This window comes from Vigna angularis, chromosome 7 (genome assembly GCF_016808095.1).
Source record: "Vigna angularis cultivar LongXiaoDou No.4 chromosome 7, ASM1680809v1, whole genome shotgun sequence".
In the NCBI taxonomy this organism is placed as follows: domain Eukaryota; kingdom Viridiplantae; phylum Streptophyta; class Magnoliopsida; order Fabales; family Fabaceae; genus Vigna; species Vigna angularis.
Genome location: NC_068976.1, coordinates 5,387,714 through 5,401,401, shown reverse-complemented (window position 1 = coordinate 5,401,401; position 13,688 = coordinate 5,387,714). Strand labels below are relative to the sequence as shown.

The following is a 13,688-nucleotide window of genomic DNA, read 5'->3' as shown; positions in this document are numbered from 1 at the left end:
AAAGATTCGGAACATCCAACAGCAGTAGTTTAATGGCCTCGGAAACTCAACAAAAATGCCACGACCCACACAGATTATTATTTCCACGGCAAATTCACATAACCCAAAATAAGATTCATTAAATTCTTACATTAACAGACTGGATTTTCCTTCATAAATCCTATTGTACAAGAGGAAGCAAAGATAACATACTTTGGGCATCAACCCTGTGAAACCTTAATAAAGAAATATTAGTAGTGCAAATTATTGTAATGATTGAGATAAACAATGACATGGTATAATTTCCTCAACTTCAACAATTTTGTGAAAGAAAATAAATGGGAAAAAATAAATAATCAGGGGTGATAGCTTAAACCCCTAAAAAATTTAATTGAAATGTTAATTGCAGCCTTCCGCGGCTCAGAATGCATATCGATATATGGCATCTGCTACACCATCTTCATCATTGCTTAAACCAATTACGTTAGCCACAGCTTTGGTCTTTTCTGATCCGTTACTAAGTGCGATGCCTAGAGAGGCCAGATCAAGCATCTCGATGTCATTTTCCCCATCACCAATAGCCATTATCTGTGTTAAATAAAATTGGGGCAAATATAAAGCCAGACAATACGCACAAATAAATTGTAAGATTGACCCCTCAAATCATCAGTAAATGTTTTGTACACACTCTAAGCCAAATGAAACTGCTAAACCTTTCATGAAAATTTTGGCTAGAATCTAACAGTTTTAATTAAATTAGATCGGGAAAAATGTTATGCGACGTCATTCAACTACTACTTATTTTAACTAGAATATTACCACCCTTTCCACATATGTGAGTGAACAGTGTTACTATGAGAGTCTGCAAAGACAATGCAATCAACATTACAGAAGAACTAATATTTGGGATACCTCTTTAGCATTAACCCCCAAATGATCGAGCAGCACTTTTACTCCATTCCCTTTTGATGTTCCCAACGGTACAATTTCCAGCATGTCAGGCACAGCTTGAACAACAGTGGCACGACCTTTCGTTGCATCTGACCATAATGGTCGCAAGGTCTCAGCCACCTTCTCGGCCGTGTCTAAGAAAATCATTTTCTGTAGGTAGAATCAAAATCTAAATGTCAGCAACATCTACATGTGAAAAGTGAACGTGAGCAACAACCACCAAGTCATTTCTTACTAGATGGGATAGGCTACTCATAACACATTCTGTATCACACATTCATTGCTTTATTATATCTTCAAAGTGCTTTCACATGACTTATTGTCTGTATTTTGTACCTCTTATTGTCATTAGTAATAAATTGGCCTTATTTTTTCATAAATGTTTTAATGCCGTATTTTTAACTAATTTGACATTTGTCTACTATTCTGGACATAACTTTTTTCTGTAGATATTATTGACTAATTCAAGATTCGTTGGATTCTTCATTTGGAAGGCTTTAGTTTCAATAAATGGTTTCCTAGATTTGGATTTTTCTTCAATTTTTAATATCTTTTTTTATTAGGAAAAGAGTTTCAACCAACCTCAAACATAGGCTTGTAAGGTAAGAATTATCCCTCACTTATGCTGTAAGTTGGTCTTATCTCTAATTGATGTAAGATCTCCAACACTCTTCCATACAAGACATGTAAATCTCATGCATGAGAATAAATATGTGGGTAGTCTGATAATAGGTAACACAATAGGCTTAATAAACTTCACTAGGATAGGCTCTAATACCAACATAGGTTGAATCCTTGATGTGTATTGAGCACATAGGGCTATGCAATTATAAATTAAAATAAAACAAAATGGGTCTGCCAACAAATCTAACAATATTCATTTACCAACTTGGTAGAAAATGTTGTAAATAGCATATAATTAAGATAAAATATTCTCAATATCTCCATAATAAATGGGAAAAAATATCTTTAGAATCTTCCTATTCATTTCAGCATATTTTTATTTTCTCTTTAAAAGGCTTTGATTATTACAAATAGAGATTATGAGAATGTAATTAAAGTGATTATTATCAATAAAATAATTCTTTACTTTCTTACATAGTTCAAGTTTGTCTTGTAAAGACCATAATCCAGGCCAAAGATCAGTACAACCCTTAGTCACCAGACAAGCTTTGTAACTGTTAGGTTTCTTGGTGAGAAGAAGTTGAAAACGTTCAGAGTTTCCACCCACAAACCCCAGTGTTGACAATCTTAGCACTGGAAAACAATCTTATTATTCCAACACAAGCAAAGTACACGAAAACCACCAAGGGAGAATGTTTCCCTTCACACAGGATGTCAGTAATCCTGTCCAGCCTCTTCTAATACAAAAATGTCCCCTCTAAAAGACAACACCCCTCCTATATATAGTCTTCCCACTAAGGAGACTTACAACAACCCAAACCACCTAAAAACTAACAACCTATGTTTTATTTTTAACCACCTTCTCTTCTAACATATGGTCACCACATCCTCCCACGTGGTTGCCTCTGGTCCCCCTTCCTGTCATTCAATGAGAACCTGCTGCATTGGTTCTCCTTACTGTTGATTCGTCCTTCTCTCCAACACCTGGTGGGGAAAACAAATTGCAGATCTACCCTACAATTCCTCTGGCAACTCTTTCTCAACTTGCTGAGTCCCCAAAACTATCTTTAACTGGCACAATTGGAAAACTGAGTGAATGCATACTATGTTGGGTAGCTTTAACCCAAAAGCCACTGGTCCCACTTGTCGAAGCACTTTAAATAGTATCTAGCTTACAACTTTGGGTGCAATCTGGTTGGCATTGTAACCTGTATGTGAGGACGAATCTTCAAGTATACCCAATCCCCTACCCTTATCTTAGAAGGCCTATGTATTTTATTAGCAAATTTTACCATTTGATCTTGAGCTCTCAATAGATGATAACGTAGTTGTCTGAGGGCCTCATCCCGATTCATGAGCTCCTATGCCACTGCCTCTACTCAGGATAAGGATGGAGGGGGCCTACCATACACAATCTTGAAGGGAGTACACCTAGATAAACCTTGAAAACTGGTATTATACAGTATTCTGCCCAGGGTATGAAACTATTCCAGTTCTTGGGCTGCTCAGAACTGAAACATCTCAGGTAGGTTTCCAAGGTTTTGTTTAACACCTCTATTTGTCCATTGGATTAGGGGTGGTAGGCTGTGCTCATACTTAGTTTTGTGTCCTGCAACCTGAATAATTCCTTCCAAAACAGGCTTAGGAAAGTACAATCCCTGTCACTTATTACCGATGAAGGAATTTCGTGGAGCTTAACTACCTCTTTTACAAAAATCGCTGGAATAACCTTAGCGGAGTAGGGGTGTTTGATAGGGATAAAGTGCCCATATTTGCTGAGCTTGTCCACCACTACCAATATAGTATCATATCCATTAGATTTAGGGAGACTTACAACAAAGTCCAGGCTAATCTCATCCTATATGGCTTGAGGGATGGGTGAGGGCTGTAACAATCCTTGTGGGGAGGAAGCTAGATATTTATGTTGCTGGCACACCATTCATCCAGCCGCGAACTCAGCCACCGTTTTTTTCATACCTACCCAGTACAAGTATTGGGCAACTTCTCTATACATGTGAAACACCCCGAATGTCCCCCTATTGGAGTCATGTGGCACTCCTCTATCAACTTAGGAATCCAGAATGAAGTAGAGGATAAGACTAATAGCCCTTTGTAGTGTAGGCAATCATGTTCCAAGGTAAACGGAGTGTGTGAGCCTGCATCTGCCTCCAAATCTTTCCTGATCTTTTGTAGAACTGGATCCCCTTCCACTTCCTCCAAAACTGTCTCAAAATCTTACCAGAAAGGTCTTGTAATCACCTATTTCAGTTATGGCTCAGTCCGGTAATCCTACATCCTTTTGTTTTCTTAGTCCTCCTCCCTTGGACCTTAAATACTTGATTTCGGTGCCTCAAATCATATAACTGGTAACCAATCTTATTTTTCCTTCTTTACCTTTTCGAACTCCCTGCCTTTTGTTACTCTTGCAAATGGCTTTCAAATTAAAGTCTGGGACATTGAACAAAGTCACCCTCTTCCTCAACTTTCTTTTGGCTCTAATAACCATAAAAAGTTTCTTTGTTTTTATATTGTGTATTTAATCACATATGTAAATCATTTCTTTACAATCATTCGAAGTATTATATAGAAAATCCTAACTATAGCTAATAATGGAGAATATCCCTGATTATCAATTGTACATATTTCTCTAATTACTAAGATCAAATCATATCTTTTACACCTTTCCTCCTCTATTAGCTTCGTATGATGAAGTGTTAAGAATGCTATCATTCAGCATCCATGAATACATTAATCAGAAGATGAAACTAGAGAGCAAGGGTTTGCGCTAGTAATACCTGTATCTCAGCAGAAGCCAATAGATGTTCAACAGAAGGCATGACCTCAGCCTGTGAAGTATTTCCAGGTAAGACACAGTAAATGGAAAAATAGAAAAGGATAAAGTATATAAAAATCCACAAACGAGGTACCTTTGGTTCATGGTATATTGTATGCAGTGAATCAACAAGCGGATCATGAAATAGGGTTAAGCACCGCCCTTCACAAAATGCAATAAGGGGTACCTTACTCTCCAAAGAGTAAAGACATGCCTGTATGTTTTAGAAACAAAATGATTTCTTAAATACAGTAACAAGAATGAAAGTCCTGAATCCGTAATCAGATATTTATATTTCAAGATTAGAATCTTCAATCATAGTGTTATGTACAAAATTGGCATAAGAAGTGATTTCACAGACACCTGAAAGTGGGCTGATAAAAATTGTTTTCTTTTCCTCATTTGGGTAAAAGAAGAAAAATGAGAAACTTGAAAAACTTAGTCCAAGAAATATAAGTTGGTAACTGAGTTACATAAGCAGAAAATGTTACCTCTTTACAGACATTTGGATCTAAGTTGCTCCTAAATATTTCCTGACCTTGTCTGCCATAAACAAGCAAACCCTGTAATAATGTGGTATGGAATATAAGGCACAGAAAAAAAAAAGAAAAAAAAAACTATGAAAAAGGAAAAGTTGTGTACAAAGTTATAGTCAGATTCTTCATGGTGTCATTCAATTAAATAATCTAGTGCTAAATCCATCACTTTACTGCATTTATCAATTTAGGCCACGTTTACCTTTTGAATTCCTGTGGGACTCTAAAATCACTGGTGATATACTTTTGATGGATAGAACTTGAGCTTCCATCGAAAAAGCAATATAATAGAAACAACTTTGAAGTGAAATATCCATGCATAAATGAGTTCACATTTAAATGACTGCCATGTTCTATAGTTAAAACATCAAACTGCCTTAAGTACAACTAAAAATTTACTTGTTACTCTGGTTATTCTAATGACCGTCATGTTTTCTAATTAAATAATTAGTATTGGAGATCTCACATAGACTAAAGATATGACCAAAATATGGTATATAAATGGTACAAACCTCATTTTACATAACCGTTTTAATGAAGTTTGCTGGAAATAAATTTCACTTTCTTAATCAAAACTATCTTTTATAATATTTGGGGTATAACGAATATATGAATTATATACATATTATTAAAAATGTTTTTATTTTTTCTCATATCATATCTTTATTTTTTTTCAGAATTTCCATTTACTGTATTAATTTCATTTTTCAATATAAATAACACACCTATATTGCCTCAGAAATACACAGTTTCAGCTAAATGTCTATTTCTAATTGAATAAAGATGATGACAAGGGACATCGGTGATGTACATTACACTATTAGCATACAAATTATGTTTCTTTCTACTCCTTGCTTTATATATAAACAATATTTGTGACGGAGAATAGTAAATCTAGGTCATATAACCATATATGGAATCTATCATGCCTCTTCCATATGCCAGAATATCAACTGCCAGATTTAAAATAATGGATTTTTGGCTGGCCCCCGTAATCTGCTATCTATTACATTATTACACTGATCCAATTTTGAATTAGACTATTGTTCTGTGGCGAATGCTACATAGGAATTTGTGTGGATCCATTATCTTCTCATTGTAATTTCTTTCAAATGTGAAATTGTACTCAACAACTATGCCACAATTTTTAAAGCAATAAAGGTTTGTTGTCAATAAATGTTAAATGATTAACAGGAGCTCTTGCACTGGGATAATTTCTACATGTGTTCACAAAAGCCCTCACCAAGAATAAAATAAATTATACATGTGACAATCTCAGGTGCGGTTGGAAAACAAATTGCTGATGTCTTCAGAAAATGGGCAGAATTAACGAGCTGGACAGATGTTAGAGAACATTTTGGTAATCTCTTCTGCGAGTTAAGGTAGCAAAACTATTTACAATCAATTTTGATAGAGAATATCAAGTAGATGTTCCATGTCAGTTAATTGTGATACACAAATAAAACGTATGAGCGTTGCTAAATCTAGAAGCATTGTGAACAATAAAAAATTACGAAAGATTACCTGTAAGAAAACCCCAGGAGAAAACTCTGAAACAATGCCATCTTTTCCAGCTAAATCAACCGTTTTAAAAATGTCTATCACAGCTGGACGAGCCTATTTCCCAAATTTCAAAAGTAATGATCAGAAAAATTTTCAACCATATGAATGTCTATGCTTAAATAAGAAAATATACCAAGCTATACATAGATTAACAGAAAGCAAGAAATGATCTCCATTATCCAATATAGAAAAAATAATCTATATTAGCATGCTACCCTGACAAATCATGGATATAGTAATCTTACTTTTCCGGTAGCTATCACAATTTTCACCCCTCTTGATGATGCCTCTCTCAAAGCATTGACAGTTGTAGAAGAAATTTGACTTTTGCTGTTCAACAATGTTCCTTTGTACAATACAGAAGTCAATTTAAATCGAGACGAAACATGAAGGAATATCTAAAGTGTAATTTTCACTGCAATCATACCATCCATGTCACAGAAGATATATCTGAACTTTGGTTTGTAAAATCTAAGACTTCCTTCTTTCTTCCTGTCTTTTGACAATTCATCTATAAGATTATGTCCCCATATACATTTTATGCAAATAAATACTTATTCGAATAAGATGGAAAGGTATAATAAAGCCAATAAATTATGCATGAGGATTGCTGAGGTATACTAGTAAAAAATACAATTACCATCTGAACTGTTGTGATGAAAATTTAAATTTGAATTTGTTTCAGCATCACATGCACTCTTTATTAGGCCTTTTCCTTTCCAATCAAGACTCTTCAAAAGGATTTCCTCCTCTCTCTCCATTTCTACTTCAGCCTCTTCACTTATTTCATGATCAAATCCCAAAAGATGTAACAAGCCATGAACCTGCAAAAAGATGAAGTAATTGCTATTCTCAAGTTCATCTTTCAGTTCACAAACCATAGACATAGTATTAGAAGATAAAATTCCAACATGTTAATTGTATTATATGTTTGAACTACACACCCACACTGAGAAGAGAATGAAACTCCAGATTACTTCCACTTATGCTGATAGCCGAAGACAGCTACCATAATCTAACACAATAAAGTTCAGTACCAGGCAGGAAATAGTCAGAATATTATGAAACCAACCATAAGGATTCGGATCTCATCAAGAAGAGTATGCCCTCTTTCCTCTGCTTGTCTTGCGGCTGTCTCAACAGAAATTACAATATCACCCAACATGAGCTGCAAACAATTCATCACGTAGTTAGCATCCAAAAAGTATGTTTTAATTTTATTTATTGTCAACAACACCCAATGCAACTTATAATTAGCTAGATGATTGAATTCTTACAATAGGAATCTTGAGCTCAGGTATATGACTTGACATTGAGAGAACATCTGTGGCATGGTCTTCATCTCTCCATTCCTTATTAAGTTTTCGAATAAACTCATCATTGCAAAGAAGTATCGATAACTCAACACTATCAAACCCACCAACATCACTTATAGCAGTGTCTCGGGTTTTATAACCGGAACCTTTCAAACCATCAAAAGCCAGTTTCATTGCCATTGGAACATTTAGCCGAAGCAACTCTGCAATGCTCTGTACCCAGTAAAAGCAAAGAGACCACATAAGAATGTATAATGCTGAACATACAAATATCTCTTTTTTTCAGATAAACAAAAGTTCTATAGGATATGATTGTAAGAGTTTATATGGAATTTATTCGAAATTATCATGTAAGTACTTATGCAAGTTCTTCATTGAGGGGTGTTGTAACCTTCTAAAAGCATCTCTAGTATTACTTTTAACGGGTCCTACCATACTGAGTCAAATTTATAAACTTTCAGCAATTATTTACTCCAATATTAAAATCATCTAAGAAAGGAAATCCATCATAAAACATATTATCTCACAAATATATTTTTTTAGTCATAAAACCTGTTAACCATCATATAAGAACAACAGCTTATGAAGGAAAGTCATGCCACAGAAGTGTCAATGGAGAAGCTCTAAGGAGGTATAAGCTTAAATGTAGTAAGCTATTATTGACACGTGCCTAAGTCCAGAACTCACAAGCAAGTTCACAAGACTTCAATTAGTAAAAGTAATCATGTATGTTGCTATTTTATCTCAAGCTTAGTTATCCTTCGTAATTCATTTCTTTGTTGTTACTCTCTAGTACTTCTCAAACGAAGACCTAAAAGCTGAAAAACCATAACCACCCCGCCCCCCAGTGTTTCACATTCGCAAACAGAGCCCAAAAGAACAAGTAAAACATAATCAGAAACCATGAATAACATATTTACATAGAATTCTGCATGAATACTTTTAGAACAAGAAAATCCGAAGGAGTGAAATAAATTGTTATCATAAATAAATTTTATTTTCTTTTCTTAGAACTCTCTAGCAAAGTAAATATTGGGTTTGGTAATGAGCACCAAGATTTCGGGATCGTCAGGCAAATCTTCTTCTAGGCAAATTTCCACGCGGAGTTGCAACTCTTTCTCTTTGTTCTTGGACGCTCTTCGCCTCACCTTCCGATATTCCTTGCTTTCGGAGCGAACTCCTGCCACAAGGCGGTGCCTACCTTCGGTCCGGCACCGGGTGAGCGCATGAAAACTGCGGCCAAAACGCGGGGATTTCAAGAACAGAGAGACGCGGCTAGAGATGGCGCTTTTGAATGCGGGCGAGAAATGAGGGGGCTGAGTGACGCACGTGATGGCACGCGCCATGGTGTGGAGAGGAGGACGGTGGCAGAGGAAGTGGGAGAAACGGAGAAGCATTTAAGAATGGAGTTCCCACCAAATGTTGTTCCTTGTTTCAGGGTCTGGTACAATTGGGTACCTCGACCTACCAAGGAAGGAGACGACAATAAATCTTTTTTATTGTAAATTTTATTTTATAAAATTCAAATTTAAGGAAACAAACTTAATGTAATGTATAAAAAACTATTTTGGTCGAAAATCTCATTGTATAATATTTATATCAATAAATTTTTTTATTGTAATTTTTATTTTATAAAATTCAAAATTTAAGGAAACAAACTTAATGTATACATTTAATATAATGAAAATTATATATGAGATTAATCTCCCTTGTGTTAAATATACACATGGGGTCCTCTAATTATAATAGAAAAAAATGGGTTAAACCCAAAATATAAATAATAACAAACAAACTAAAGATAAAAATCAAAGATAAAGATAAAAGATAAATATAAAATAAAGATAATATACTCCCTTCAAGCTAGTGCATACAAATCGTATGTACCAAGTTTGTTACTAATATAATCCATAAAGACTCAATGAAAATATCTACTTCTTGCACTCGAGTGACACCAAATTGCTAATGATTTGCAAGATGACATAGAAGATGAAATACCAACCCAAAAGACTCCCCTTGAGCAACAAATCTGGGAGGTTGCTCCATGTAAATCTCTTCTTGCAAATCATCGTTGAGGACAGTGGATAAAGAGATAATTGTTAGAGAGCCATCACGGCTATAAACTAACAAAAAACCATCTTTTCCATGAAAAAAAAAACATATATGAACGGGTCAAACGCAATGATGACAAAAGAGAGGTTAGAAGAGACAATAACGGAAGAAGCCATGAATGAATAGGAGAGAGAAATCTTAAAAAATTCAAGATTCTCCCATCAAGGCACCTGAAAAAAAAAGGAAAATGAGTAACAACAAGACATGCTCTGAATAGCTACCTAGACAAGATGAGATGTGTGACAACACACGATGAAAGTGAAAGCGAAAAACGAGCGACCTAGACGCTTTGAAATACTACTAGACATGCCATCATGCACGACGGAAAAAGGAACAAATCCATAACTTCAAAAGGCTCTAAGAGCACGTAGGAGCTTCGATGAAGGCGTCGTTGATGGCATGATGGTCGCCTAACCGAGACAATCAAAACCATGTGATCGTCGGTCGAAACTAGAACTCTAATAGTGACAACGGTAGACGATGGCGCCGCCGCCAGCAGCGAATGTAGTGGTAGAGGCACCAGAAACTTTTTTTCCTCAAAAGAACCTTAGGCTCTTGATACCATCTTGAATATAATGAAAATTATATATGAGATTAATCTCCCTTATGTTAAATACACACACAGGGTCCTCTATTTATAATAAAAAATATGGGATTAGCCCAAAATACAAATAATAACAAACAAACTAAAGATAAAAGATAAAGATAAAAGATAAATATAAAATAAAGATAATATATCTAACTGTATAAAAAAGGTTTAAACCCTCAGATCATCTTAGTATTTGTTGGGGAATCTCAGGTGGGTCCTCTTGTTTTTAGCGGTCATAAATGGGTCCAAATTTTTGAAAAATTGAGCCAATTAAGCCCTCTCCTTTATTAGGTTTTCACATATGGCGTTAACAGATGCTGAGTTGTATTTTTTTCACATGGTGTGGCCAACCGTTTTTAATTAGTGTTTGAATTCGTGTTTTAGTTAGTTAATTTGGTTTGTAAATCTGTTCACACAAATCCCCCACCACGGGTTTGATCTAATGACTAAACCAAATGATGGTCCTTGAGAGATGACCTAAGAGTCACTTCCTAGTATATACTGCACTTTAATTGCAAATTAACTTGATTCGGGTATGACCTCGATCAGATTTGGCGTCGTTGTCGGGTGACAACGGTTTGGTCAAGCGATCCTGTGTTATGTTAGTGTTTTGTTTGGAGTTGTGTTTTAGTGTGTTCTATGTTTTGTGTGATATATTTTGTGTGTATTGGTTGTTTGAGTTCTTTCTTTGGTTGCATCATTTAACAAGTCAGAATTAGGAAGGGTGGTGTTGTTGGCATGTATTAGCAAGAAAACGCAATGAATAGTGCGCGCGCGATGGATAATGCCATGAATAGTACATATTTTTCCTAATTAATTGGAATTTTTCATTTGGATAGCTAGGGGTGTTGTTTTTCTTTGAAATTTTTTGTGTGCACTTCCTTTGGTCCATATTTTGTTGGAAAAATCACATAATCACTTATGGTAGTCCAAATTCTGAGTTACAATTTTTTCTGAAATCAAGAGTTGTCAAAACTTCAAATTGCGATAACTTCTGATGCTTTTATCGGAATTGGACGTATTATATGTCTATTTTTTGTAGAAAAAAAATTCTAGATCGATCCCAAAATTCTATGCCATTTGGTTTTGCTTAGATCTTCAAAAAGAGGTCGTTTTCTATTTATTTTTATTTTTCAAGTTTTATTTCCTCATTTTTCCAAACTTTCTTTAATGGTAAAAATAGTTATCCTTTGATTTTTATTTTGAAAATTTGTGTGTTATCATTTCATTAATTTAGGGTGTTGCTCACAAAATTTCAGCTCATTTGGATAAGGTTTGCATATACTTGCAGTTGTAACCCCCCTATGTTTGCTTGGGTTGACTTTTCATGATATGCATTCACTTAGTGCATGGCTAGGGGCAATGATGGAATCCTCCTTGACGTAGTCCTCCTTTTATATTTTTACTTTTCCTAGCTTAGCTCTTAAGGAGCATGGGTTACTATAAATACCCATCTTCTTTCTTGTATTAGGACTTTTGAGATTAATGAGAATTAGACTTTCTGAAATAGAAACTATTCTCTCTTGAAAGTCAGGCTAGAGAGTCCAAAGACTACCTCTAGCCACCTTCCAAGCACACTCTCATTCTTCCATTTCTTCAAACTTCACGGTGCTTCTCTTTCATTTCCACGCTGAGCCTCCACTGCCACATCTGGCACGCGTCAGCTGCCAGTACGTCTCCAGCTTCCTTGCATCAGCCCTCTTCAGCCCCGCGTTCTCTGTCGAACGCATCACTTTCCATTTTCCCACTCTCGCATCCACATTTCTCTCATTTTCCACTTTGAAGAAACCTCATCAGCTAGGGTTTTCTTCTTGAGTGTATCACCATCTCAGATCCACGTCTCTTCCTTCGTAAGTATCATTTTTCTTTATGAATATACATCTCCTTCCATATTTGCACCTCATCTTCACCGATCCTTCGATTTCCACCGATTAAAAACCTTGTTCTCCGATTCAATCCATTTTCCACCGTTCAATCTTCATTTTGAACCGATTAATCGGTTCATTTTGTGTTTTCCCCTTTTCTAGGGTGCCATCGGTCAGTCTAGGGTTTTTTGGTCCGAATAGAGCACGAGTTTAGTTTTCCTTCGAGTCAATATTCGATCTCGTGTTCTCGTCATCATTTTCAACATTCCGCTGTGTATTCTTCGTCGGAGAAGCTTCGAGGAGGTCCGGTTCGTGTTCGCACAGCTTCAATCGACCTCTCCTCGGGCGTTCGTCCATCAGGCAATCTTGGACCATCACCACCCTTTGATTCTGATATTGATAAGACATTTCATATATTAGTTAGGCATTCTAGGAATTGATAGTCTGTGCATTTAGATAGCATTAGTTCATTAGTTGCATAACTCTTAGCATTCTCTTTCTCCATGTCTACCTATTTTGGTTTTGTGCATACTGCTTCTTTTATCTGTGCCTTTGATTATAATTCTCATTTATATTCTGCTAATTTCTATGCTGAAAACAATATGGCTTACCCTCCAACTCGTGAGAGTGCTATTTGGGAGCTTGTTACACATGATGAGGATGATGTTCCATACGTTCCAACACTAGACTGATACATTTGCTACCTAAGTTTCATGGTTTTGTAGGTGAATGCCCACATAAACATTTGAAGGAGTTCCATATCATTTTCTCCACAATGAAACCTCCACATGTCCAGGATGATCACATTTTCTTAAGGGCATTTCCGCATTCATTAGAGGGAGTAGCAAAAGATTGACTATATTGTCTTCCTCTAGGGTCCATCACTGATTGAGAAGATATTAAGCAATTGTTTTTGAACGAATTCTTCCATGGTCCTCCTCAAGCCTATGCTGCTAACATCTACAACAATTGTCCACAACAACAACATGATTTTGATCTATACAGTTACAGGTACAATCTAGAATGGGAGAATGATCCTAATCTGAGATGGTATAATGCTCAATAATCGTAACAACAACAACCACCACCATTTCAGAATATGCTTGTACCGCCACTAGTCCAGCAATACTAGAGTCAGCAACATGATGCACCTACACAAACAACTCCTCAACCTTTGACTTATAAGCCTACATTAGAGGAGTTATTGAGACATATGACGATATAGAACATTCAGTTCTAGCAAGAAATAAAAGCGTTCATTCAGAGCTTGACCAATCAAATGGGAGAGATGACCACTTAGCTTAATCAAGCACAGTCTCAAGA

At 35.8% G+C, this 13,688-nt stretch overlaps 1 protein-coding gene across 2 annotated transcripts; it reads right to left on the bottom strand.

Moving 5' to 3' along the window:
- Window positions 1-71: 71 nt before the first annotated feature.
- Window positions 72-9,291, bottom strand: LOC108338550 (endoribonuclease YBEY, chloroplastic). Of its 2 annotated transcripts, none has more exons than XM_017575492.2 (12): window positions 8,855-9,291; window positions 7,764-8,015; window positions 7,559-7,654; window positions 7,127-7,310; window positions 6,914-6,997; window positions 6,732-6,832; window positions 6,448-6,540; window positions 4,879-4,950; window positions 4,482-4,601; window positions 4,350-4,400; window positions 892-1,080; window positions 72-567 (listed from the first exon to the last, which is right to left on the bottom strand). In XM_017575492.2, the coding sequence occupies exons 1-12, from the start codon at window positions 9,197-9,199 to the stop codon at window positions 400-402; spliced, it is 1,755 nt and encodes a 584-aa protein (XP_017430981.2). In that variant the 5' UTR covers window positions 9,200-9,291; the 3' UTR covers window positions 72-399. The 2 variants fall into 2 exon arrangements, with proteins under 2 accessions (XP_017430981.2, XP_052737038.1); XM_052881078.1 differs by having other exon boundaries at window positions 6,914-6,982; window positions 8,855-9,290.
- Window positions 9,292-13,688: the final 4,397 nt, after the last annotated feature.

Coding starts and splice junctions, on each gene's coding strand:
- LOC108338550 (XM_017575492.2), bottom strand. CDS start 9,199: ATGCTTCTCCGTTTCTCCCACTTCCTCTGCCACCGTCCTCCTCTCCAC. Junction 8,016..8,854: donor CTGACGATCCCGAAATCTTG/GTGCTCATTACC, acceptor TACTGGGTACAG/AGCATTGCAGAGTTGCTTCG. Junction 6,998..7,126: donor TCATCACAACAGTTCAGATG/GTAATTGTATTT, acceptor ATAATCTTATAG/ATGAATTGTCAAAAGACAGG.